We start from the raw sequence: 27732 nt of genomic DNA on the forward strand, positions 1-27732 counted from the left end.
GCGGATGTAGCAAAACTCATAAGAGGTCTTACATTGGAAGTGGATAAATATTTGAAAAGCAAACATTTCAAAGGGTATGTGGAATGAGCACGGAGATAGGAACATGTGGCTAGCTCTTTCTAGGAGTTAGTGTAGGATGAAGTGAACTAAAAGGTCCACTGTGCTGTAAAATTCTCCCGTTCTCTGATACGAAACAGCGCCACGTCAAAAGACTGTGGGACAAGTTGAGTTCTATTTTACCAAACATACCTTTTGGTGTTTGGTTAATATTTTAGAAATTCCCTCGCAACCCAGGGTAAGTCGGACGTCTGGGCCAACACTGGACAGATGAAACCGCAGAGCTGGAGACTGGGCCTCTCGCCAGGCAGAGCAGCGTGGGTTCAAATCTCAGACCCAGAGGAACGGGGCACAATCCAAGCCAGCAAAGTGACCTGAGGGGCAACGGTTTCATGCAGAGGGTGGTGCGTTTGTGGAATGAACTGCCAGAGGAAGTGGTGGAGGCAGGTACAACTTACGTTGCTTTGCCAGAGGAATGGCAAATAAAGATACCTTGGTGTTCACTTCAGAGTTCATGAAAAGCTGAGTTGCAGGTAGATACAATGGTGAAGGAGGCGTTTGGTATACACGTCTTTATTGGTCAGTGCATTGAGTATAGGGATTGGAAGATCATATTGCGGCTGTACAGGACATTGGTTAGGCCACTTTTGGAATACTGCATTCAATTCTGTTCTCCCTGCTATAGTGAAAGATGTTGTTAATATTCAGAGGCTTCAGAAAAGACTTACAAAGATGTTACTAGCGTTGGAGGATTTGACTACAGGGAGAGGCTGCATAGGCTGGGGCTATTTTCCCTGGAGTATCAGAAGCTGAGGTCACCTTTATAAAATGATGAGGGGGCAAGGATAGGGTGAACAGCCAAGGTTTCTTCAGGGCAGGGGAGTACAAAACTAGAGAGCATAAGTTTCAGGTGAGAGGGGAAAGATTTAAAAGGGACCTAAGGGACAACATTTCCATGCAGACAGTGGTGCCTATATGGAATGCGCTGCCAGAGAAAGTGGTGGAGGCGGGCACAATTGTAACATTCAAAAGGCAACTGGTTGGATATTTCAATAGGAAGGGTTTACAGGGATATGGGCCAAATGCTGGTAAATGAGACTGGATTAATTTCGGATATCTGGTTGGCATGGACGAGTTGGATCTGAAGGGTCTGTTTCCATGCTGTACATCTCAGTGTGGGTGGAGAAGAATTCTGCAGGCCTTTAGCAATGAGATCTTTCACATGTTCCTGAGTGGGAGGGAGGGCGGTGTCCTTAAAAGACCACAGCCTCCTGCAGCAGGCCCAACCTTCACCCACATCTCACCACCAGTGTACCACGAGCCAATGTTTAGCCCTCAAGTAACATCCACTGAACTAAAACAAATCACCCGGTTGCCATTTTGTTGGATCTTGCTATGCATCCTACATTCTGACAGTAATGTTGTTTCAATAAGTACCTCATTGGCTGTGGGGTACTTGTAGGCGCTCCAGGGGCAAATCATAGAATCCAGTGCGGAAGCATGCCATCCAACCCATATCAACCCTCCAAAGAGCATCACACTCAGAGCCACCCCCTTACCCCATCACCCTGCATTTCCCATGGCTAATCCATTAGCCTACACATCCGAGGACAATTTAGCACAGCCAACCTGACCTAATTTTCACATCTTTGGATTGTGGGAGGAAACCCACACAGTCGCAGGGAGAATGTACAAACTCCACACAGAAAATCGTCTATGTCTGGAATTGAACCCTGGTCCCTGACGCTGTGAGGAGCAGTGCTAACAATTGAGCCATTGTGCTGCCCGAAGTACACCTCTCCCTTCCCACTGTCTTATGTACTGATTTACTTTATGTACTTACGTATATTATGTACTTGTGACACGATGATTATAGCGAAGTTTCTCACACTATGGCTCAAGCTCGAATACAAATGTAAGGAGATGGCCTGGTGGTATCATCACTGGACTATTAATCCAGAAACCCAAGTAATGTTCTGGGGAACTGCGTTTGAATCCCATAATGGCAGATAGTGGAATTTGAATTAAAGAAAAATCTAGAATTAAGAGTCTAATGATGACCATGAGTCAATTGTTAGAAAAGCCCATCTGGTTTACTAATGTCCTTCAGGGGAGGAATCTACTATCCTGACCAGATCTGACCTTCATGTGACTCCAGACCTACAGCAATGTGGTTGACCCTGGGCAATTAGGGATGGGCAATAAATGCTGGCCTCCCCAACGATGCACTCATCCCATGAATGAATGTAACAACAGGGTAAGCTAAGCAAGTATCCCATCATCAAGAGTATGCCACAATCCATGATGAAAGACAGGGGAAAAGAATCAGATTTTTAAACTGATGTGCAAATGAAAAGTGACAAAAAAAACTCTTTCGCTGGGCAAGTAGTCTGGGTCTGGAATGAATTACTTGGAGGTAAGTTCAATTGAGGCATTCAAGGGGGGCATTGGATGATTATTTACATATAACTGGTGGGTAGGGATATGAGGAAAAGATAGGAAATTGGCACTAGAGGATAGAACCAGTGCAGGCATGATGCGCTGAATGGCACTATAACAAGGGTGGCACAACGCCAGGGACCGAAGTTTGATCCCACCCTCAGACAACTGTCTGTGTGGAGTTTGCACATTCTCCTTGTGTCTGCGTGGGTTTCCTCTGGGTGTGCTGGTTTCCTCCAACAATCCAAAGATGTGCAGGTTAGGGTGGATTGGCCGTGGGAAATTGTCCCATAGTGTTCAGGGATGTGTAGGTTAGGTGCATTAGTCAGAGGTAAGTGTGGAGTAGTAGGGTAGGGGAATGGGTCTGGGGGGGTTACTCTTCACTGGGTCAGTGTGGACCTGTTGGGCCGAAGGGCCTGTTTCCACACTGTAGGGATTTTATGAATTTCATTCATCTATGAATTCTGTGATTCTTTGATCACCCTCGGCCGAGGGAGCCACCCTGGCTCAGGACATGGGGAGTGCTCCTCCACTCTTAGTGAAAGTTTAATCCTCAAGGTTGGGGGGAGGGGGAATGGACACGAAAATAGGGAGGTCACATTGACCCCAGCCAGCACAGGCTTTGGACTCATGATGTGGGCCTGACTGAATTAACTGACCAGCCAAAGTAGCTGCCCATCAGCTTCCTGTCGTAAGTGCGCACCTTCACAGTATGAGGCCATCACTAGATTTGTCATCCCACAGGGCGGTTAAGAGTCAACTGCATTGCTGTGGAGTCTGGAGTCACATGTAGTCCAGACTGGATCAAGGATGGCAGAGAAGGGCAAAATTTTTACACGGAGGGTGGTTCGCATGTGAAATGAACTTCCTGAGGAAGTGACGGACGCGGGTAAAGTCACAACATTTAAAAGACACTTGGATCAGTACATGAATAAAAAAGGTTTGGCGGGATATGGGCCAGGAGCAGGCAGGTGGGACTAGTTTAGTTTGGGATTACTTTTGGCATGGACTGGTTGGACCGAAGGGCCTGTTTCCTTGCTCTATAAAGAACATCCGCATACCAGATGGGTTTTTGACCAACAGTCAGCATCATTAGACTCTTCATTCATGATTTGTATCAAAATATGGACTTGAACTCTAACCCCAGGACACTAAACGAATCTCTGGATTAACAGTTCGGCGATAATGCCAATAGGCCATCACTTCCCCAGTGCCAACAACCTTCATCATCTAGGTTAGACGTGGACCGTAAACTGGTATTTTATCTGGGGAGTGGGGGGGAGAGGGCAAGAGGTGAATGGTGCTGCCCACACGCACAAGACACTGGGAGCATTAGCCCTAGGTATGAGTTTCAAAGATCACAGCATGCCCGAGCTGCTAACAGCAGTCTGATTCATTGACACAGGCAAAAAGGAAAAGCTGTACAAAACCCCACCCTTTTCCCACGACCTGTTCAGGCAAGTCCCCGGATGATATCAGAGAAGGACATGGGCGCAGGTTATCAAGTCAGGAGTTAAGGAAATTGGTGTCACTGCTGCTTTCCCCTCAGGTACATTGTGATTTGTGTTTTCCGTGAGCTGAAACTGTATCGGCATCGGAAACTGGCAATGATTTTCCAGCCTCCAGAACACTTTTCAAAATCCAAATCCTTTCACAGAGCAACTTAAAGCAGTTTAAGTACAGGAGAGCTCCAATCACTGTCACTGACACGGCAACAGACAGGGCATACTACAAGTCCACAGCTGTGACAGTGAGAGTGTGAAGAGATTAAACCTTCTCATGCTGCGTAGAGAGTTGCACAGAGTTCTTCAAGTCAGGACTTCCCCAAACCAGAGGGTTGGGGACCCTGAGTGGAGTCACGAGTTGAGATTTCCATAAGGCGCAGGGGCAGATGCAGGCCATTCAGCCCATTGAATCTGCTCCACCATTCAATACGATTGTAGCTGATCTGATCCTCCCCTGGTCTCTGAGCCAGCAGTGGTTGAGTCTATAATCGGTCTCCCATTTCTCATAGAGGTCTCGTGGAAATGGTCAAGCCTCAAGATGGAGGGTGGGGGAGAGGGGTAAGAAAGGTTTGGCAGTTTTGGAGCTGCCTTAATTTCCATCAGGACAAACAGATAAAGGTGAAAAGCACTCCTCCTCACCACTCCCCCAATCCAGGAGCATCAACTTCCCATTGTACTACCAAGTGGGAAGCCCTGAGATGATCAGACTATTCCACCACAAACATGCATCACAGCCAAACTAGATCTTTCTCCTCACTCTTGGTGGGGGGAAGTGTTTTAGATTGCAATACAGAACATGGAATCCTTGCTTGGTGATCTCCACAACACCCAACTGTGCCACCCAAACTGTGCCCAGTCATGTCCCCACCAGTCAGTAATCTGTGTCATGGTCCCAATATCACACAAAAGCTTCATTTGGAAGTATCTATAGAGGCTAGGGGCACATGAGATCATCAACAAACCAAAGCAGAAATAAACTGAGGGGGTAGGGGCAGAGTAGAGTAGACAGAAGGAGTAGGGGATGTGGCTGGATGGCCTCTTGCAGTCCCAGTCAAATTGCCTTAAAAACTGAACTGCCAAGGGATGGAACAATGGTCCCTCTCGCCTACGGGCTGGACAAAAATAAGGCCGGCGTGGTAACTCAGTGGGTTAGCACTGCTGCCTCACAGCGCCAGGGACTCAGGCTCAATTCCAGCCTCGAGCGACTGTCTGTGTGGAGTTTGCACATTCTCCCCGTGTCTATGTGGGGTTTCCTCCCATAGTCCAAAAACGCGCAGGTTAGGGTGGATTGGCCATGTTAAATTGTCCCGTAGTGCCCAGGGATGTGCAGGTTAGGGTGGATTGGCCGTGCTAAATTGCCCCATAGTGTCCAGGGATGTGCAGGTTAGGGTGGATTGGCCGTGCTAAATTGTCCATAGTGTCCAGGGATGTGCAGGTTAGGGGGACTGGCCGTGCTAAATTGTCCCATAGTGCCCAGGGATGTGCAGATTAGAGTGGATTGGCCATTGTATATTGTCCCATAGTGCCCAGGGATGTGCAGGTTAGGATGGATTGGCTGTGCTAAATTGTCCCATACTGCCCAGGGATGTGCAGGTTAGGGTGGATTGGCCATTGTATGTTGTCCCATAGTGCCCAGGGATGTGCAGGTTAGGGTGGATTGGCCGTGCTAAATTGTCCCATAGTGTCCAGGGATGTGCAGATTAGAGTGGATTGGCCATGCTATATTGTCCCATTGTGTCCAGGGACGTGCAGGTTAGGATGGATTGGCCGTGCTAAATTGTCCCATAGTGCCCAGGGATGTGCAGATTAGAGTGGATTGGCCATTGTATATTGTCCCATAGTGCCCAGGGATGTGCAGGTTAGGGTGGATTGGCTGTGCTAAATTGTCCCATACTGCCCAGGGATGTGCAGGTTAGAGTGGATTGGCCATGCTAAATTGTCCCATAGTGCCCAGGGATGTGCAGGTTAGGGTGGATTGGCCGTGCTAAATTGCCCCATAGTGTCCAGGGATGTGCAGGTTAGGGTGGGTTGGCCGTGCTAAATTGTCCCATTGTGCCCAGGGATGTGCAGGTTAGGGTGGATTGGCCGTGCTAAATTGCCCCATAGTGTCCAGGGATGTGCAGGTTAGGGTGGGTTGGCCGTGATAAATTGTCCCATTGTGCCCAGGGATGTGCAGGTTAGGGTGGATTGGCCGTGCTAAATTGCCCCATAGTGCCCAGGGATATGCAGGTTAGGGTGGGTTGGCCGTGCTAAATTGTCCCATAGTGCCCAGGGATGTGCAGGTTAGGGTGGATTGGCCATGCTAAATTGTCCCATAGTGCCCAGGGATGTGCAGGTTAGGGTGGAATGGCCGTGCTAAATTGCCCCATAGTATCCAGGGATGTGCAGGTTTGGGTGGGTTGGCCGTGCTAAATTGTCCCATAGTGCCCAGGGATGAGCAGGTTAGGTGGCTTAGTCATGGGGAAATGTGGAGTTACAGGGATAGGGTGGGATGCTCTTCAGAGGGTCAGTGCAGACTTGATGGGCTGAATGTCCACACTGTACCGGTATAATATTTTAAAATTTCAAAAGTACACTTTTTTCATTTTAAAAAAGTGTTTGTACACACACAAATGGTTCTGTCCAGTAGCAATCAAGGAAACAAAAACACTGGAGCTTGACTCTAACCAAACAAACCATCTCTTCCACACGTAAGAGCACAGATGCGCGCTTCTGAGGCACTCGGAAGGTCCGAGAACTGAGGGTGACCCCCATTTAACTTCAGCAGGACGACAGTAACCGCAGGGAGGTGGACGGGATAGGGGGTAGTGATTCGCTGTGAAACTGTCATTCCTGCTAACCCTCTCCAGTCTTCCTATCCCTACCGACTATCTTCGGGCAAGACTGCCCCTGGACTGGGGAGATATCAGAGAAAGCTTGGAACGCAGCAGTGGGGGGGGAGTGGGGTGGGAGAGACAGGGGCAGGAGAGAGAGAGGGAGGTGTCAGTTAATGCTGTCACTTACCCACTCGGAAGCCAGAACCCGTCAGGGTATCAGCAACATGTCCATTCTCACTGATCAGGGTGGTAGTGTTACCCAGTTGGCAGCTGTCTTGGCACTGACCCTTCAGGCAAGTCCGCTGGCAGATGGTCGGCGTGAAGACCACCTTGAACCGTTCTTGCCATTGGTCGTTAGCTCGGACAGAGACCCACGCTAGACAAGCCAGTCCTAGACCCACCAACAAACCGAGAGTCTTTGAATCCATGGAACGCATATCAACATCCCCGGGTCCAGGAGAGAGAGGGAGGAGGTGGTTCTCTCTCTCTCTCTCCTTCTCTCGCTGCTGTCTTCACAAAAACTCCCCAACAACACACTGCACTCACAGAATGCTTGGTTTGACTAGAACTGTGGGACTGGCTCCAAATCTTACATTGGAAAGAAAGGGGGTGTGTCCTGGATTACACTCTGTTCCAAAAGAGACAGAAAAAAATATGCATTGCAGAACAAAAACAAAAAAAAATCCAAAGACGGTTTCAAATTGCAAAAAAATTTTTTTTTTAAAGTGTGTGTGTGTGCACTTTTTTGCAAAAAGAGCAGACCCCTAGACGTGATCTGGCAGTGGGCCAGGATAATTTTTTTTTAAAAAAAAGGGTATTGCTGCGTTACTGAAGCTGGGATTTTGCAAACGCACTCCGGGGTCAGCTGTATATTGTCAGTCCTTCTTCCTGGAGCTCGGTGGATTTAGCACTGGATTTCCAGGTCAGGTTCCATGCAGTACTCTCCACTACGCCACCCACACTGACACCGTTCCCCTCGACTGCCCAGAAGTTTCCTCCTCCCGGAGCGATCCCAACAAACTTCAGTCCCCCAAACTAAAAAAAAACAAAGGGATGTAATAGCAGCTCCCCTGGTTTCCTCAGCAATTTCTAGTTTTCAGAGTTCCCTTCGGATGCAGAAAAAGAAAACAATCCGTTGCTTTGATTTAGAATTGCATTTATTTGGACAGATTATAGCTCCGGTTCTGTCAATTTATCGCTTTATAAATTGAAATGAAAAAGTATCTATAGAAATAATCATATCAGTGGAGACAACGCCACAGCCGTCAGCGGCAGGAGTGTGCAATTTCAGCGTGACAAGTTTACATAGGTACGTTTCAGTTTAAATATGGGGAGTTTACAGGAGGTATGCTCAGGTCTTTAATATGTTAGGATAGAATACTAAAATTCAAAATTAAAATACAGATTATTTCTCTGGGGAAACAACCATAGAATCCCAACAGTGTGGAATCAGGCCAATCGGCCCGTCGGGTCCACACCAAAAGCATCCCACTCAATCCCTGTAACCCTGCATTTCCCATGGCTAATCCACCAAGCCTGCACATCCCTGGACACTATGGGGCAGTTTAGCATGGCCAATCCATCCTAACCTGCACATCCCTGGGCACTATGGGACAATTTAGCACGGCCAATCCATCCTAACCTGCACATCCCTGGACACTATGGGACAATTTAGCTCGGCCAATCCACCCTAACCTGCACATCCCTGGGCACTATGGGACAATTTAGCATGGCCAATCCACCCGAACCTGCACATCCCTGGGCACTATGGGACAATTTAGCATGGCCAATCCACCCTAACCTGCTCATCCCTGGGCACTATGGGACAATTTAGCACGGCCAATCCACCCTAACCTGCACATCCCTGGGCACTATGGGACAATTTAGCACGGCCAATCCACCCGAACCTGCACATCCCTGGGCACTATGGGACAATTTAGCACGGCCAAGCCACCCTAATCTGCACATCCCTGGACACTATAGTGCAATTTAGCACGGCCAATCCACCCTAACCTGCACATCTCTGGGCATTATGGGACAATTTAGCATGGCCAATCCACCCTAACCTGCACATCCCTGGGCATTATGGGACAATTTAGCACGGCCAAGCCACCCTAACCTGCACATCCCTGGACACTATGGGACAATTTAGCACGGCCAATCCACCCGAACCAGCACATCCCTGGGCATTATGGGACAATTTAGCACGGCCAAGCCACCCTAACCTGCACATCCCTGGACACTATGGGACAATTTAGCACGGCCAATCCACCCTAACCTGCACATCCCTGGGCACTATGGGACAATTTAGCACGGCCAATCCACCCTAACCTGCACATCCCTGGGCACTATGGGACAATTTAGCCCGGCCAATCCACCCTGACCTGCACACCTTTGGACTGTGGGAGGAAACCAGAGTACCCGGAGGAACCCCACAATTGTGGTGACTTCACAGTTTGAAGGGGCACAGTGCTTTACTTCTCTATTTATGAAATTGAAAAAAACTATTGTCATACCTATTGGTTTATTTCAAAAAGGCTAATTAGCCTTTATCATTCCCTACAAACTGCAGACAAAAAAAAGGACAGAATCTCTTTTAGAAGTCTATCCCAGTTAGCACAGTGATTTGAACCTGGATCTACTAGAACAGTATCCAGGTCACTGCACTGCTAGCCCAGTGGCAATACCACGAGACCATCACCTCCCCACAAACTATCAATGGTATAATGGATTAATGGAACATAAAAGGCATTAAAATATTCGACCAGTTATGATCATATTAAATGCCAGGGCAGGTTTGAATCGGAGAATTGACATGGCGTTGAGGGAGGGTAGTCAACCATCATGCTCACACTGGATGTCTAGCTTGAAGGTGACTCCTGTTCTTATATTCCTATGTTCCTAAAATGGTTAGCGCAGATTCTCTCAGGAGCTTCCCAAAGCAGGGATCACTCACTCAAGTCTACGGACCTCCATTGAGATGGGAGTGGGGGATGGAAGGACCATACAGCAGACCTTTGGGGGAAAGGGTGCACAGCTAGGCTGTGGCTTAATCCATCCAACTGGGCGATGACATTATCTGGACATACCAACATTACATGCAGCATAGGCGGCTCCGTGGTCAGCACTGCTGCCTCACAGCGCCAGGGAGCCAGGTGTATGCCTGCTGTTAGGACAGCAATCTCTTCCTCAACGTCAGCAAAACAAAGGAGCTGGTCATCGACTGCAGAAAGTGTAGTGGAGGGCATGCCCTCGTCTGTAACAACGGTGCTGAGACAGAGATGCTGTCAAGTTCCTGGGAGTGATGATCACCACCAAACTGTCCTGGTTCATCCATGTTGACACTACGGTCAAGAAAGCACAACGATGCTTCTACTTCCTGAGGAGGCTAAGGAAATCTTGCCTGTCCACAATGACACTTGCCAATTTTTGTAGATGCACCATTAGAAAGCATCCTATCCTGATGTATCACAGCTTAGTATTGTAAAACTCTGACCAAGACCACAAGAAATTACAGAGAATTGTGAACACAGTCCAGTCCATCACACAAACCAGCCCCCCCACCCATTGATTCCGTCTATACTTCCCGCTGTCTTGGGAAGGCAGCCAACATCATCAAAGACCCCTCCCATCCTGACATATACTCTCCCAAACTCTTCCATCAGGCCGAAGATACAAAACTTTAAAAACACGCGGCAAAAAATTCAAGACAGTTTCTTCCCCACTGTTATCAGGCTTATGAACGGACCTCTCGTATATTAAAGTTGATCTTTCTCTGCACCTTCTTGGGTGGCATGGTGGCCCAGTGGTTAGCACTGCTACCTCACAGTGCCAGGGTTCAATTCCATCCTGAGGTAACTGACTCTGTGGAGTTTGCATCTTGTCTGCTTGAGTTTTCTCCCAGTACTCTGGTTTCCTCCAATAGTCCATAGATTGTGCAGACTGGGTTGATTATCCATTGTGTCCAGGGATTAGATTAGATTATCTACACTGTGGAAACAGGCCATTCAGCCCAACCAGTCCACACTGACCCTCCCAAGAGTAACCTACCCAGACCCATTTCTCTCTGACTAATGCACCTAACACTATGGGCAATTTTAGCATGGCCAATTCACCTGAGCTGCGCATCTTTGGATTGTGGGAGGAAACTGGAGCACCCGGAGGAAGCCCATGCAGACATGGGGAGAATGTGCAAATTGCAAACTGGTAATCACCCGAGGCTAGAATCAAACTCGGGTCCCTGGTGTTGAGGCAGCAGTACTAACCACTGAGCCACCATGCCACCCCACAGGGGATATGTAGGCTAGGTGGATCAGCCATTGGAAATGCATGGTTACTGGGATATGATGGCTCTGGGTGGTATGCTGTTTGGATGGTTGGTGTGGACTCGATGCACAGCTTTCACACTGTAGGGATTCTTCTTAGTAGCTGTAATACTGCATTCTGTTCTATTATCCTGAGGGACTTACATAAGGTATGATTTGCCTGTATAGCACCCAAAACAATACTTTTCACTGTATCTCAGAACATGTGACAATAATAAATCAGATCAAGTTTTGAGGTTTGGCTAATAATCTAGGCACAAATCCTGCCATTGCTTCTCAATGATGTCCACACCCAGCAATGTAGAATTTTAAAAAAATATAATCCCTGCCCCTCCTTCACTCTCTATACCTTTACTCACCCCTCCTGAGATTGCAGGATCATTTCCTCTCCCGGGTCTAACTTCCCACCACCAACCCCTGGTGTGGGTTACCAAAAATGTGGATAAAGTATCTACAGGATGAGACCAAATAGACAAATGAGTCTTTCACATCCCAAGTCGTCTTGCAAATTGGATGCACATTGAAACCATCCAGGATTATCTTCAAGTATCAATCACGGATTGATACAGCACAGGATGAGACCATTCAGCCCATGGCGTTGATGTTGGCCCTTTGGCGAGTTATCCAAATCATTCCACTCTCCTCCTCTTTCCCCCTCCCCAGACCTTGTAAAATGGTATTCCCTTATGAGTAAATGCCCAATTCTCTCTGGAAAGTTAACGTTGAACTTTCTGTTTATTTACTGGAGCGTTGGAGGTTGAGGAAGGGTCACATGACTCATTAAGTCTGATTTAGAATAGAATCCCCAAAGAGTGGAAACACACCATTCAGCCCAACGAGCCCACATCAACCACTTGAACAGCATCCCCCCCCAGACCCATCCACATCCTCGTACCCTATCCCTGTAACCCTGCATTTCCCATGGCTGACACACCTAACCTACACTAAGGGCAATTTCCCATGGCAAATCCACCTAACCCACATGTCTTTGGACTGTAGGAGGAAACCAGAGCACCCAGCAGAAACGGGGAGAATGTGCAAACTCTACACAGTTGCCCAAGGGTGGAATCGAACCCCTGTTCCCTGGCACTGTGAGGTAGCACTGAGCCACTGTGCCTCCACAGATACTGTCAGACCTGCTGAGCTTTTCCAGCTATTTCTGTTTTTCTACGAGGTTGAGAGGTCTATAAAATCATGAGGAGTACAGATAGGGTTAATGGTAGGTGTCTTTTCCCTTAGGTGGGGAATTTCAGGATTAGGGGGCATACTTTTAAAGTGAGAGGAGACAGATTTAATAAAAGACATGAGGGGCAATTGTTTTGCACAGAGGGTGGTTTGCATGTGGAATGAACTTCCTGAAGAAGTTGTAGGTGCAGGTATAGTTACAACATTTAAAATACATTTGGATAGGTACATGAATAGGAAAGGTGTGGAGGGATATGGGCCAGGAGCAGGCAGGTGGGACTAGCTTTATTTGGGATTATGTTCGGCACGGACTGGTTGTTTCTGTGCTGTACGACTCTATTACTCTATAACAACTCACTCGCATTAAAATAAAACTTTCGCCCCGGGGTCCCTGCAGAAATACTTTGCGCCTCTTTGAATTTGACATGAAAATGATGTCTCGACTCCATGAGTCAGTCAGATGTTAAACGTTGACTCTGGAGAATGTAGCTGTACCCGTCTCTATGGGGAGGCCTCACTGATGTTACACTATGTGCAGTATAACTTTGTAGATGGTCGATAAAGTTTAGTTTTACACGGAGGAAGGTCTCGATACAGTTCCATAGTTACAGGTCAAGCACGGAGCAAGCAGGTGGTATATAAATCTCAGACGCATCAGCACAATGGGGGGGGTTTCTGTCTCTGTGTTACACTCTGCACCCCGTTGGGCCCAGTACATCATTACTCCATTCTGAAGCCTCTTTTTCTTGGCTCACAGCTTGCACAGAAATTCCCAAAATGCATACTCTTTCCGTGCTGAGAACAGATGAGGAAAACATCTGAAAAATAAGAGATCTGTGACGGAGACTCAGGCCTGTAATGACAATTTGCATTCATTTGTATCTTTACGGTGATAAAACATCCTGAGGTCCTTTTAGGGAGGCACAAGTCAGGAGTGTGAGGGAACAATCCTTACTTGCCCCTGGATGGGTGCAGCTGCAACAACACTCAAGAAGCTCGACACCATCCAGGACAGAGCAGTCCCCTGCTCAATTGGCACCAACACGCACTCTCTCCACCACTGACGCTCAATAGCAGAAGTGTGTACTGTCTATAAGATGCACTGTAGAAATTCACCAAGGCTACTTAGACAGCACCTTTCAAATAAGTGACCAAAACCATCTAGAAGGAGAAGGGCAGCAGATGTATGGGAACACCATCTCCTGAAAGTTCCTCTCCGGGTCACTCACCATCCTTGACTTGGAAATATATCGTCGTTCCTTCAGTGTCACTGGGTCAAAATTCTGGAACTCTCTCCCAAGTGGCATTGTAGGGGGACATACAGGGCAAGATGTTCAAGAAGGCAGCTCACCACCACCTTCTGAATGGATAATTAGGGACAGGCAATTAATACTGGTCCAGCCAGCAATGCCCATAATATGGATAAATTTAAAAAGAGATCAGGCCAAGTTTGATTCTCGATCAGTGGTGCTGGAAGAGCACAGCAATTCAGGCAGCATCCGAGGACAGGCAAAATCGACGTTTCGGGCAAAAGCCCTTCATCAGGAATAAAGGCAGAGAGCCTGAAGCGTGGAGAGATAAGCTAGAGGAGGGTGGGGGTGGGGAGAGAGTGGCATAGAGTACAATAGGTCAGTGGGGAAGGAGATGAAGGTGATAGGTCAGGGAGGAGAGGGTGGAGTGGATAGGTGGAAAAGGAGCTGGGCAGGTCGGACAAGTCCGGACAGGTCAGGGGATCGAGTTGCTGGAGGTTAGAAGCTAGGATGAGGTGGGGGAAGGGGAAATGAGGAAACTGTTGAAATCCACATTGATGCCCTGGGGTTGAAGTGTTCCGAGGCGGAAGATGAGGCATTCTTCCTCCAGGCGTCTGGTGGTGAGGGAGCGGCGGTGGAGGAGGCCCAGCACCTCCATATCCTCGGCAGAGTGGGAGGGGGAGTTGAAATGTTGAGCCACTGGGCGATTTGGTTGATTGGTGCGGGTGTCTCGGAGATGTTCCCTAAAGCGCTCTGCTAGGAGGCGCCCAGTCTCCCCAATGTAGAGGAGACCGCATCGGGAGCAACGGATACAATAGATGATATTAGTGGATGTGCAGGTAAAACTTTGATGGATGTGGAAAGCTCCTTTGGGGCCTTGGATAGAGGTGAGGGAGGAGGTGTGGTCGCAGGTTTTACAGTTCCTGCGGTGGCAGGGGAAAGTGCCAGGATGGGAGGGTGGGTCGTAGGGGGGCGTGGACCTGACCAGGTAGTCACGGAGGGAACGGTCTTTGCGGAAGGCGGAGAGGGGTGGGGAGGGAAATATATCCCTGGTGGTGGGGTCTGTTTGGAGGTGGCGGAAATGTCGGCGGATGATTTGGTTTATGCGAAGGTTGGTAGGGTGGAAGGTGAGCACCAGGGGCGTTCTGTCCTTGTTGCGGTTGGAGGGGTTGGGTCTGAGGGCGGAGGTGCGGGATGTGGATGAGATCCGTTGGAGGGCATCTTTAACCACGTGGGAAGGGAAATTGCGGTCTCTAAAGAAGGAGGCCATCTGGTGTGTTCTATGGTGGAACCGCTCCTCCTGGGAACAGATACGGCGGAGGCGGAGGAATTGGGAATACGGGATGGCATTTTTGCAAGAGGTAGGGTGGGAAGAGGTGTAATCCAGGTAGCTGTGGGAGTCGGTGGGTTTGTAGAAGATGTCAGTGTCAAGTCGGTCGTCAGAAGCAGCTTTGAGTCCACATGAATTGGTCAAAAAGGTAGCTACTTTGCATCATTGTAAAGGAGAGGGACACAAGGTGGATTGAGAAGAAAATTCCTGAACTTACAGCCTAAGTGGAAAAATATGGCTGCCGTTGGTGGGAAGAATGCCTGTCAGGCAAGATGGCAGTGGAGTGGGGCACCTGACTAGAGCCTGTCCCTCTGATCACTTTTCTTTCTTCTTTTCTTGTTTTTCTTCTTCCTTTTTCTTAGTTCTTTCGTTTCTTTCCTTTCTTTACTTACCTTCTGGAGGGAACTCGGTCGTGGAGTCAGTGACAGCGGTAGCTGGGGAACTCTGATGGTTGGCTATGAGGCAACTAGTCTTGGTTTGTTGATGGCCGGAGTGGTACCAGAACAGGACTCTGCAGCGAGGCAGCTAACGTGGCGACAGAGCACAGCAAACCCAGCTGGGGCCCAGCGCAAACCTGGACGGCAACCAGTAGCTAAAGATGGCGGCAGCGGCAGTCGGTCACGAAGGATGGCGGCAGCAATAAAGTGGCAGCCGTGGTTGAAGCCGAGCGAGTGGCAATGAAGCCTGGCGAGCCTGATGGAGATCAGCAGTGGCAAAGGCTGCTGGCCTGCCCGGAGGGGTGTTAGCCCAGAGAGGGTGGACGAGCCAGTGCTGGGGAAAGCGAGCCCTCTTGGGGAAAGCCCAGTTTGGAGTGTCTGCAGGCCCATGGCTTAAGAAAGGACTGAAATGTTTGACATTTTAAACTTAATTTCTCTATGTTTTATACTAAGAAAACCGTAATGCTGAACCTTGTAAAACTTATTTCTTTATTTTTCGCCTTCTGTCACTAAGATTTTGTACCCAGGTACTTTGTATCTAAGATGGCGCCTTGTCATAGAGTTGCTCAGCACGGAAACAGCCTTCGGTCCAACTCGTCCATGCCAACCAGATATCCTACATTAATCTAGTCCCATTTGCCAGCACTTGACCCATATCCCTCTAAACCCTTTCTTTTCATATACCCATCCAGATGCCTTTTAAATATTGTAATTGTACCAGTCTTCATGTGGAGACATTGTGTACTTTTCACTGTATTCTTGTACCCTGTACTTAGGCCCACACGACACTGAAACCTCAATCTAAATCTAAAATCTAAACGACCAGGGTGGAGACATGGGGATGGAATGAGGTGAGGTCAGAATCAGAAGATAATCGGTTCTCACTTACAGTGGAGAAAGTTATAGACCTGGAGGGGAGGGTCTTGCTCTGTGGCATAAGGGAGGCCGTGACGGACATGGACACAAGAATAAAAACTTTAATTTGAGATTCTCCTGGATTGGGAGAGTGGTCAGCTAGTAGCATTTTCAACTCTGAGGCAGGGGGTTGACTTCAGAGACTGGGTGAGTGCACCACATTCAGAAATACACTGCTTCAGATGGGGCATTGAGTCAAAACTCTGTCCGCCCTCTCTGGTGGAGGTTAAAGGCCAGCATTCAAAGAAAGGCCATGCAGTGACATACAAACATGGACAACGCAGTGGCTCAGTGGTTAGCACTGCTGCCTCACAGCACCAGGGACCTGGGTTCGACCCCACCCTTAGGCGACTGTCTGGGTGGAGTTTACGCCTTCTCCCCGTGTCTGCATGGGATTCCTCCCACAGTCCAAAGATGTGCAGGTTAGGGCGGTTCAGCTGTGATAAGTTGCCCCATAGTGTCCAGGTATGTGCAGGTTAGGTGGGTTCGGCATGGGCAATGCAGGGTTACGGGACAGGGTAGGTCTGGGTGGGATGCTCTTCCGAGGGTTTCTGTGGAATTGATGGGCCGAATGGCCTCCTTCCACACTGTAGGGATTCTATTAATGTACAGATCAGGAGCAGGAGGCTCCTGCTCCACCATTCAATAAGATCACAGCATCCTTGTTCCTGCGTACCTCCACCATCCTTTTCCTCACTTGTTAGTCAAAAATCTATCCAGATCAGCCCTAAAAATGGTCAATGGCCTCACCTCTACCACTCTCAAAGACTCGTGACGAATGTATAAGAAAAAGTCTCCTCATCTCCACCTTCAACGGGAGACCTGACATTTTAAACCGTGTCCCCCAATTCTAGAGTCTTCCACAAGAGACCACAACCTCTCAACCTCGACCCTGACAAGTCCCCTCAGGATCCCACGTTAAAAGATCGCCCCTCTTTCTTTCAAACTCCACTGAATACAGAATTGACCTTTCCTCATAAGACGAGCCTATTGTCCCAGGAAACAAATTGTTCTTCCAAGGGCCAACTATTCTCTGACAACCAACACGTGCAAAATCGAAAGGCTCAAATGGACTCATATGGCTCATTCATTCCACTTGGGGAGGGGTGGGGGTGAGGGTGGGGGGGGGGCGGGGGGAGGTGCGATTTCGCTTGTGCACCCACATAACAAATCCTACACTTCAAAACAAAATACTTTTGCATTTACAGCGTTCTGTAAATTAGCCAAGAGACACTACAAGGCACTGAGGAAATATATTTGCCTTGCCAGAAACACACACATCCCACGGTGCATGGAAAAACAAGAGATCCTCAGCGTGAAATTGGAAATTGTCAGTGAATAGCTTATCACAGAGCTGCTCATGGATATATTTGCTTTCTTATTCATTCACGAGATGTTTAATCCAGCATTTACTGCTCAATCCCAATTGTCCAGAGGGCAGTTGAGAATCAATGACATCACTGGAGTCACATGTACACCAGACCAGGTCATTTGATTCGATTCCCTACAGTGTGGAAACAGGCCCTTCGGCCCAACAAGTTCACACCGACCCTCTGAAGAGTAACCCACCCGGTCCCATTTCCCTCTAACTAATGCACCTAACACTACGGGCAATTTAGAATGGCCAATTCCCCTGACCTGCATATCTTTGGACTGTGGGAGGAAACCTGAGCACCCTGAGGAAACCCACGCAGACACGGGGAGAATGTGCAAACTCCACACAGACAGTCGCCCAAGGCTGGAATCAAACCTGGGACCCTGGTGCTGTGAGGCAGCAGTGCTAACCACTGAGGCACCGTGTCATCCAAAGATGGCACTTTCCTTCCCTAAAGGTCAACGGCAAACCAAATGGGCTTTTCCAACAATCAGCAACCACCCATGGTCACCATTACACCCTTCATTCCAGATTATTTTAAAAATTGAGCTCAAATTCCACCATCGGCTGCATTGGCATCTGAACATGTGTCCTCAGGACACTACCTGGGTCTCTGGATTAACAGCCCAGTGATAATACCACTAGGTCATTGCCTCCTCCGTGTCCAGAGGTCACAATGGTGGCCATGTTTGCTACAAAACAACAGTGACTACTCATTTCAAGAAACTATGAGATGGCAATGAAACATTTAGAGGCTCTGCTGAGGCCATCACTCCAGGAAATGTGAGCTTTTCTTTGAGCGCAACAATGCCTGGTCCTGAGACAAGAATGCGTCTGTCGCCATCGCAAGACATTTTGCATTGATGAACCATCTTAGAACATTCTTAAATAAACAAATCACTCCAGGCACTTGATAGGAGCGATTACCAAAACAAATATGACACCTAAGGACATGTGCAGGTTAGGGTGGATTGGCCGTGCTAAATTGCCCCATAGTGCCCAGGGATGTGGAGGTTAGGGTGGATTGGCCGTGCTAAATTATTCCATAGTATCCAGGGATGTGCAGGTTAGGGTGGATTGGCCGTGCTAAATTGCCCCATAGTGCCCAGGGATGTGCAGGTTAGGGTGGATTGGCCGTGCTAAATTGTCCCATAGTGTCCAGGAATGTGTAGGTTAGGGTGGATTAGCCATCCTAAATTGTCCCATGGTGTCCAGGGATGTGTAAGTTAGGGTGGATTGGCCATGGGAAATTGTCTCGTAGTGTCCAGAGATGTGCAGGTTAGGGTGGATTAGCCATGCTAAATTGCCCCATAGTGTCCAGGGCTGTGCAAATTAGGTGCATTAGTCAGGGGTAAATATAGAATAATAGGGTAGGGGAATGGATCTGGGTGCGTTACTCTTCAGAGGGTTCTATGGATTCTATGTAACATGGTCAGCCAGGTGGACCTTATAGAACATGAGTTCCCTGATTGGAACTGATTAATCTGGTCCAATCAGGGAGCCCTGGCTGACAGATATAAACAGGAGAGACTGATATTTCTGTTCACTCCAAGAGCTGCCTCTGAGGGAGCTGGATCAGTGTCAAGCACTCTCTACCTGTAAATAAAGGGTGACAGGATACCAGCCTCTGCAGAATTATTTCAGCAGGAAGGGTGACCAAAGGTTAGTCAAAGATCTAGGCTGGAATAAGCAGGGGTATGTTGTAATGTCTCTGGTCAAGTAACCCAGAACCTCAAGTTAATCTAATGGGGTACATGGGTTCAAATCCTACCATGGCAGATGGTGAAACTTGCATTCAATAAAAAAAAATTGCAATTCAAAGCTGGTCTAACTGTCAATTGTTATTCAAAAACCTATCTTTAGGGAAGGTAGAAGGAAATCTGATGAAGTGTTATCTAGACTCGAAGTATTAGCTTGCTCTCTCTCTACAGATGCTGCCTGACCGGGTTTCGAGCATTCAGTGTTTTCAGGAAATCTCCCATCATTCCCTGGTCTGGCCTACAAGTGACTCCAAACCCACTCCAACATGGTTGACCCTTAAATGCCCTCTGGACAATTAGGGATAGGTAATAAGTGCTGGCCCAGCCTGCATTCCCATGAATAAACAATGAAAACCCATATCCCTACTGAATTCAACCAACAGTTTGCACTTTCATTGTCTCTGCAGTGGTTACAGGATTTGGCCCAGGTCCTGTTACTTGTCTGCTCTTGCCTGAGCTCAGACCATGTTAGATTGGGTGTCTGGCTTGGCCCAGAAGAACTGAAGCCTCCGTGGAGCCAACAATATAAATTCCAAGGCTGAGGTACTTGGCTCTGCTGTGAATCCCTTACTACTGTTACTGATTTTCTTTCTCTGTCTGTTGCTGAGCGCCAAAAGCCAGGAGCTGTTCGAGGGCTAAACTCTCTGAGACTTGTCTCAGAGTGAGGTGACGGGGCTCTGCGCACAGCAATCTGTGAGCCCCCTAATCCTGCCTCTGTCCACGGGAGGAGAGGCACCGCCTCAAAAAGAGGGACAAAAACATGTGACTCTGGACTCACTAATTCTGTCATTGCTATTTCCCCTGTCTGGACCCTGAGTTTCTCTTCCTGCCTCCCAGCATAACTCCTTCCCATTCCTGTTGGACTGTTTGCTTGCTGATGCAAGGGATGTTGAGTAAAGCCCTCTCTCCACTCTGATGCATTGTTGGAGGGTGTGAGATACAGGGAGAGGTTGGGGCTATTCTCCTAGGAGAGTCGCAGGCTGGGTGGTGACCTTGCAGAGATTTATGGAATCATGAGGGGCATGGATAGGGTGAGTAGCCAAGCTCACTTCCCCAGGATTGGGGGAGTCAAAACTAGAAGGCATAGGTTTAAGGTGAGAGGGAAAAGATTTAAAAGGGACAACTTTTACACGCAGAGGATGATGCCTGTATGGAATGAGCTGCCAGAGGAAGTGGTGGAGGCTGGTACAATGACAACATTTAAAAGGCATCTGGATTGGTACATGAACAGGAAGGGTTTAGGGCCAAATGCTGGCAAATGGGACTTGATTAGGATATCTGGTCGGCATGGATGAATTGGACCAAGGGGTCTGTTTCTGTGCGGTACACCTCTATGACTCTAATATGGCTTGCATGTCTCCCAAGAATTCAGAACCAAGTTGTGACACATTTTCTATAAAGTCCTTTGGAGCCATGAGCCAGAGGTGTATTTTGATCGATATCTAACTGCGCTGAATTGGGAGCACAGACAACAAGCTAGAAATTCAGTGAATTGGGGGATATCCACCGAACCACTCAATTAACACTGTCAATTTAGTTCATTTACTGCGCAACCAAACAGATTGGTCTCTTTAACCGTCATAGTCCCACCAAATGACTAGAAGTGGTTGATCCAAAGCTAACAATTACTTCACCCACATGACCAATGCTGGATACATTGCCGTTTTGCTTAGCAACAGTTTTAACAACATTACTTCTAGTCTTTTGGCAGTACAGATTCTGAGCATTGTTGTGGTATATGAATTTCAGTGCCAGAGTGATGTCAGGAATGAAAGGCTCTATATTACAAAGCCTGATGGATTGCAACAAACAGCATATTCCTTGAGCTGCCCACAACAAGTAAGGTACTGTATGTACCCAAAGTACATTGTATTTGCAAAACTACTGTCTATCATTAAATGCGATTCCAAAATTGTACAGCATTTATAGAGTCATACAACATAGAAACAGACCCTTCAATCCAACCAGTCCATGCCAACCATAAGCCCAAGCTAAACTAGTCCCACCTGCTTGCTTCTGGCCCCTATTTCTCCAAACCTTTCCTTTTCATGTATCTATCCAAATGTTTTTTAAACATTGTAATTGTACCCACATCCACCACTTTCTCAGGAAGTGTAAGGACTTTGCATTTATATAGCACCTTTTGTACTACAAAGCTCTTTACAGCCAGTGAAGCGCATTTTGAAGTTTAGGATCATTGTTATTCTCCATAGTGGAGAAATATGAAGGGTCATCTTAATATTTGCAATAAGTTGTACTGTTGTTAAAGATAGACATTTCATCATCCACACAACAGGTCAGTTTGCAAAAAAATCAGTTTATGGGGAAAAATAAAATGATATTTTTCAAAAGGAAAGTGCTGATTGGTTGGAAAAAGGATTCTGATTGATACAGGTGTCGCACTAGTTAATGATGAGTGACAGTTAACTGACAGACTCTCTTCTTTGGAAACAAGTAGAGCAAGATTGAATAAGATCTTTAAAATTATGAAGATGTATTAACTAAGACCTAAGGTTCCACTTATGGACCATAAAGCAACAAGGACTGAAGATTATCTGACATAAGATATCATTGCCCTGGAATATTAACTCTGTTCCTTGCTCTACTGATCTTTTCTGTTTTCAAATGCATAGGGATGACAGGGATGGAAGGGTATACTGAGAAGACTAGATGAGGAAGAATGGGATGATAACAATGACAATGGTATTGGTTTTTTTATTCATTCACGTGATGAGGGTGTCACTGGCTATAGCAGCATTTATTCCCCATCCCTAATTACCCAGAGTGCAGTCAGGCGTCATCCACATTGCTGTGGGTCTGGAGTCACATGTAAGCCAAATCAGGTAAGAATGGCAGTTTCCTTCCCTAAAGGGCATCAGGGAACCAGACAGGTTTTCCTGACAATTGTCACCATAAGACTCTTAATTCCGGATTTTTATTGAATTCTGCCATGTCAGGATTTGAACCCGGGTCCCCAGGACATTACCGTGGGCTATGGATTAACAGTCCAGCAATAATACCACTAGGCCATAGCCTCCCTATTGAAGCAAGAGATCAGTCATTATCTACAATGGTGGGTAGGATTGAGGGGCTGATTGGTCTACATCTGCTCCCTATGTTCCTAAATGCTACCAGAGATCATTTAGGCCAAATAGCCTGTTTCTGTGCTGTAGACGTGATGCAATATAAGCAACAGAGCTTCATTTAGTAGCTAGCTGTGGCACAAGATGACATTCGGTCATTAGCCTCCTGGAAAAATGGCAGTGGCTTAGGGAGAACATCGAAACAAATTTCAAAGACTCAAAAGTATTCCGACAGCTCACCTGTTTCCTCACAGTGCTCCCTCCCCCCCCATACCTCTCCCACCTCCCATGAAACTTAACCACTATTGAGTTGACTCACCTACAATGATTTACCTCCACCAGCGGTTTGCAGAGGTCTCCTGCTAAGCATTCCTTCTGCTCAGTCAACCCAGTCCCAGGCGCATAACTTGAATGTTTTGCAAACACAACAGGACTTTCTTCAGAGGCGGTGACCTATGAGGTTAAGACCAGAGTGAGAAAGAGTCAAAACCATTTCACGATTTTTCATTGAATCATGCCAACAGAAGTTTGAGAGAAAAAAGCTAGTACACCAGGTTAAAGGTAGTCGCCAGGTTAAAGGTAGTCGCCAGGTTAAAGGTAGTACGCCAGGTTAAAGGTAGTACACCAGGTTAAAGGTAGTACACCAGGTTAAAGGAGTAAATTCACTCCTGTCTGGTACTGTAAGGTTCATTTGCATCTCAGTGTCAATTCCTATCCACTTAAAAACTAGATTCCCTCCAAGATGGAAACAGGCCCTTCGGCCCAAAAGTCCACACCGACCCTCCAAAGAGTAACCCGCCCAAACTCATTCCCCTACATTTACCCCTGACTAATGCATCTAACACTATGGGCAATTCAGCATGGCCAATTCACCCTGACCTGCACATCTTTGGATTATGGGAGGAAACCAGAGCACCCAGAGGATACCCAATCAGACACGCGGAGAATGTGCAAACTCCACATCGACAGTCACCCAAGGCAGGAATCAAACCTGAGTTCCAGGTGCTGTGAGGCAACAGTGCTAACGACTGAGCCACCGTGCCACGTCAACAGATAAAACACAATGATTCATAGAGTTGTACAGCATGGAAATGGACCATTCAGTCCAACTTGTCCATGCCGACCAGATACCCTAAATTAATCCAGTCCCATTTGCCAGCATATAGCCCATATCACTCTAAATCCTTCTTATTCATGCACCCATCCAGATGTCTATCAATTGTAATTGTACCAGCCTCCACTTGTCTGGCAGCTCATTCCATATGCACACCAACCCATATGAATGAGTTGCTCCATAGGTCCCTTTAAATCTTTCCTCTCTCACCTTAACCCTACGCCCTCTAGTTTTGGACTCCCCTACCCTGGGGGAAAAAACCTTGACTATCCGAGCCCCATCATGATGTTATAATTCATGCTGCTCTCGTATTATACTGCCAGTGCGTCTCTTATTTAACAGGAAATGTGGTGGTTTAGAACTAAGTGGCAAAAGCCACAAGAACATGGGTTCAAACCCCATATGACAGATGGTAAAATCTGAATTAAATAAAACATCTGGAATTAAAAATCTAGCCTAATTTAACCACTGGCAATTTTTGTTAAAAAAACTGGTAACCTTTAAGGAAGGTTACCTTGTCTGGCCTACACGTGACTCCAGACCCACAATGAAATGTCTGCCTTCTGAGCAATTAGGTATGGGCAATAAATGCTGGCCTGGACAATGATGCCCAAATCCCATGACTTATTAAAAAAAATGCTCCTGTACATGTACAGTAGGTAAGTGAGTGTGATTCACACCTGTCTAGTACTGTGAACAGGCTGTGCATGTTTGTGTCAGTTCTTGAATACGTACAATATAAGTCAGATAAAAGAGAACGACGGGGTGAAGTGATGTTGTTGAAAGGGTCTGTTGAAACTTTATTGCTGGAACAGCACAGCAGGTCAGGCAGCATCCAGGGAACAGGAGATTCGACGTTTCGGGCACAGGCCCTTCTTCAGGAATGAGCAGAGAGTGTTCAGCAGGAGAAGATAAAAGGTAGGGAGGAGGGACTTGGAGGAGGGGAGTTGGAAATGTGATAGGTGGAAAGAGGTCAAGGTGAGGGTGATAGGTCGGAGTAGGGTGGAGGCGGAGAGGTCAAGAAGAAGACTGCAGGTCAGGAAGGCGGTGCCGGGCTGGAAGGATCCGGCTGAGACAAGGTGGGGGGAGGGGGGATGAAGAAACTGGTGAAGTCCAAGTTCATCCCCTGCGGTTGGAGGGTTCCCAGTCGGAAGTTAAGACGCTCCTCCTCCGACCGTCGGGTTGTTGTGGTTTGGCGGTGGATGAGTCCAATGACCTGCATATCCTCGGTGGAGTGGGAGGGGGAGTTGAAATGCTGTGCCACAGGTTGGTTGGGTTGGTTCGTCCGGGTGGCCCAGAGGTGCTCCCTGAATCGCTCCGCAAGTAGGCGGCCTGTCTCCCCAATATAGAGGAGGCCACACCGGCTGCAGCGGATGCAGTAGATGATGTGGGTGGAGGTGCAGGTGAATCTGTGGCGGATATGGAAGTTTCCCTTGGGGCCTCTGTTGCACTTGCACTGGTCTTGACCATTGTAGGTCAATTTCTATGACACAATATTGTCTTGCGATGTCAATGGATGCTATCAAAATCTGAGTGGCTTCTGATAGGAACACCGTAGAGCAGTGTCTAGTGTAAGTATGGGGATTCACCCAGAGCACAATCTGAAATCCTAGAAACCTGCCTGTCCTTCAATACGTCCTTCACTCTGTTGAACCAGTTCAAGGTGAGAGGGGAAAGACTTAAAAAGAGAGGTAACTTTTTAACACAGAGGGTGGTGCGTGTATGGTACGAGCTGCCAGAGGAAGTGGTGGAGGTGGTACAATTACATTTAAAAGGCATCTGGATGGGTACATGAATAGGAAGAGTTTAGAGGGGTGTGGGCCAAATGCTGGCAAACGGGACTGGGTCAGATTGGGATGTCTGGTTGGTGCGGACAAGATGGACTGAAGTGTCTGTTTCTGTGCTGAATGACCCGATGACACATGGGGCGATTTAGTGATTAGAGCTTTCCATTTGGCCTCAGGAAGATGAGGGGGACATCCAAGTCTTGATTGGTGGCATCACTGAATTGGAGCTTTTAGGCACCATGTAGCTCCTTTCTTGGACCCTGTAAAGAATATCCTCAAGGAGATGGTCATCTTCTAAACTGCCAGTGGAAAACAACGACCAGATAATGTGTCTCAGGGATGTGGGTTGAGGGTTAAATCTTGGCCCCGGGTTCTGGGAAACCTAGACTAAAGACCATAGGTCTTTCCCGAGGGCAGACAAGGACCGCGCTTCAATATCTCAACTGAGAGATGGCACCTCCTGTGGTGCAGCCATGCAGAGTCAATCTGGATCAGAAGCCTCTGGGATAGGAGGCCGAAACCAGTTCAGGTAACACATTACTGCAGAAAGGGGAGAGAAAGTCAAGGGGGGGGATTTGGTGTTCAAAATCACAGGAGACTTTCATTGGGTACAACAAGCAGAAAGTTTATCTGGTCGCAGAGAGGGAAAATGTTTTCAGCAGCAAATTGCAAAGTCCTGGCATGGTGGTCAAAACAGTCTTTCAGGATGGAATATACAAAATACAGAAACATCTACAGGGCTTATGGGAAAAGAGCAGGGGTGTAGTGGTGAAAGACCAGTTTGCCAGACTGTTTCCTGGGACTCCTGATGAATCAACGTTTGTCCGAAACGTCGATTTTCCTGCTCCTCAGATGCTGCCTGACCAGCTGTGCTTTTCCTGCACCACTCTAACCATGATTCTTGGGATGGCAGGACTGGCATATGAAGAGAGACTGGATCAGTTATGACTGTACTCACTGCAGTTTAGAAGGACAAAGGGGGATGGATGGATGGTTAGCACTGCTGCCTCACAGTGCCAAGGACCCAAGTTCAATTCCAGCCTCAGGCGAGTGTCTGAATGCCTTTGGACATTCTCCCTGTGTCTGTGAGGGTTTCCTTCCACAGTCCAAAGATGTACAGGTCAGAGTGGCTTGGCTGTGCTAAATTGCCCCATAGTGTCCTGGGATGTGCAGGCTAGGTGGGTGAGCCATGGGAAACGCAGGGTTGTAGGGATGGGGTGGATCTGGGTGTGATGCTTTTCGGAGGGACACTGAGAACTCAATGGGCCAAATGGCCTGCATCTACACTGTGAGGATTCTATGATCTCATAGAAATCTATAAAATTCCAACAGGACGAGAGAAGGTAAACAGGGCAAGGATGTTTCCAATCACCAGGAACAGGGGTTGGGGGTGGGGGTGGGGATGTTGCAGTCCAATGATTACAGAGTAGGCCATTTAGGACTGAGATGAGGAGAAATGCCTTCACCCAGAGAGTGGGGAGCTTGTGGAATTCTCTGCCACAGGAAAAGCGGGTGAGGCCGAAACATTGAATGTTTTTAAGGAGTTAGATATAGTTCTGAAAGTATTCAAAGGGGAAGGGGGCAAAAACACCAACAGGGGACTGAGTTGGATGACCAACCTTGATCCTATTGAATGGCAGAGCAGACTCGAAAGGGCCGAATGGCCTAATCCTGTGTTGTATTTCTCTGTTTCGATGAATGGGACTAATTAACAATTCATCCAAAAGGACCAGTAGAGCGACTATAAGCTGAGTAATCTCCTTTCATGCACTATGATTCTGTGATTTCACTTACAGTCCATGAAGAGAGGGGATGCCAAGACAGTTAACAAAAATAGGCCCCGAGAACATGGACGGTCCACGGCTCTGGGAGATTTTTGCAGCCCAGGATGTCGTGTGCAAACATCCCACTGGGGGTCCTACGGCTGACCTCCATACTGCCAGAACGCTGCTAAACACACTCCCTCAATGTGAGAAATGAAATGCTTTTTGGTTCATTTCTTTCCCCTCCCTCTATAACTTGGCAAGCTGCTCCAAATCTCAGAGGACAGTCTTCTACCAGTCCTTGGCAGGGACAGCAGGCAATTATTGCGAGTCCATCTCTTGCTTATTTTGAGGCTAACCGTTGCCAGGGAGACCAGTTGGAAAATCAAGAGACCATGGGACAAGCATCCTCCTGTCATTCAAAGATAGAGAGCAGGAGCTGCTGGCCAGACTGCGTGTAGTTTAAATTTGTGCTTACTTCAAATGTCAAACCTCTCCACAAGTATCTGCAACTGGACTTCCTCAAATGCAGGATAGTGACTTCTGGGTGATAGTGTCTCGCCTGTACAAGTGCCTGCACTTTTAATTCAG

At 47.6% G+C, this 27732-nt stretch overlaps 1 protein-coding gene and 1 long non-coding RNA gene across 4 annotated transcripts in view; both read right to left on the reverse strand.

Annotated features, from left to right (window-relative positions):
- ltbp3 (latent transforming growth factor beta binding protein 3) overlaps positions 1 to 7364 on the reverse strand; it is a 183103-nt gene extending 175739 nt beyond the window's left edge. For 2 of the 3 annotated variants that reach the window (XM_043682670.2, XM_043682669.2), the window contains exon 1: positions 7005 to 7364. In XM_043682670.2, coding sequence (XP_043538605.1) covers positions 7005 to 7254 — 250 coding nt within the window. In that variant the 5' untranslated portion in view covers positions 7255 to 7364. The remainder of the gene's footprint in view (positions 1 to 7004) is intronic. The other variant, XM_043682671.2, reaches the window with a different exon arrangement.
- A 5670-nt stretch (positions 7365 to 13034) lies between these two features.
- LOC148136200 (uncharacterized) lies at positions 13035 to 27130 on the reverse strand. Its single transcript, XR_015754635.1, has 3 exons — positions 26998 to 27130; positions 22797 to 22930; positions 13035 to 13145 (listed from the first exon to the last, which is right to left on the reverse strand). It is a non-coding gene; the product is annotated as an uncharacterized LOC148136200 (long non-coding RNA).
- Positions 27131 to 27732: the final 602 nt, after the last annotated feature.

This window comes from Chiloscyllium plagiosum, unplaced genomic scaffold (assembly GCF_037043375.1).
Source record: "Chiloscyllium plagiosum isolate Xiang-an unplaced genomic scaffold, Cpla_swu_hap1 HiC_scaffold_46, whole genome shotgun sequence".
Lineage (NCBI taxonomy): Eukaryota > Metazoa > Chordata > Chondrichthyes > Orectolobiformes > Hemiscylliidae > Chiloscyllium > Chiloscyllium plagiosum.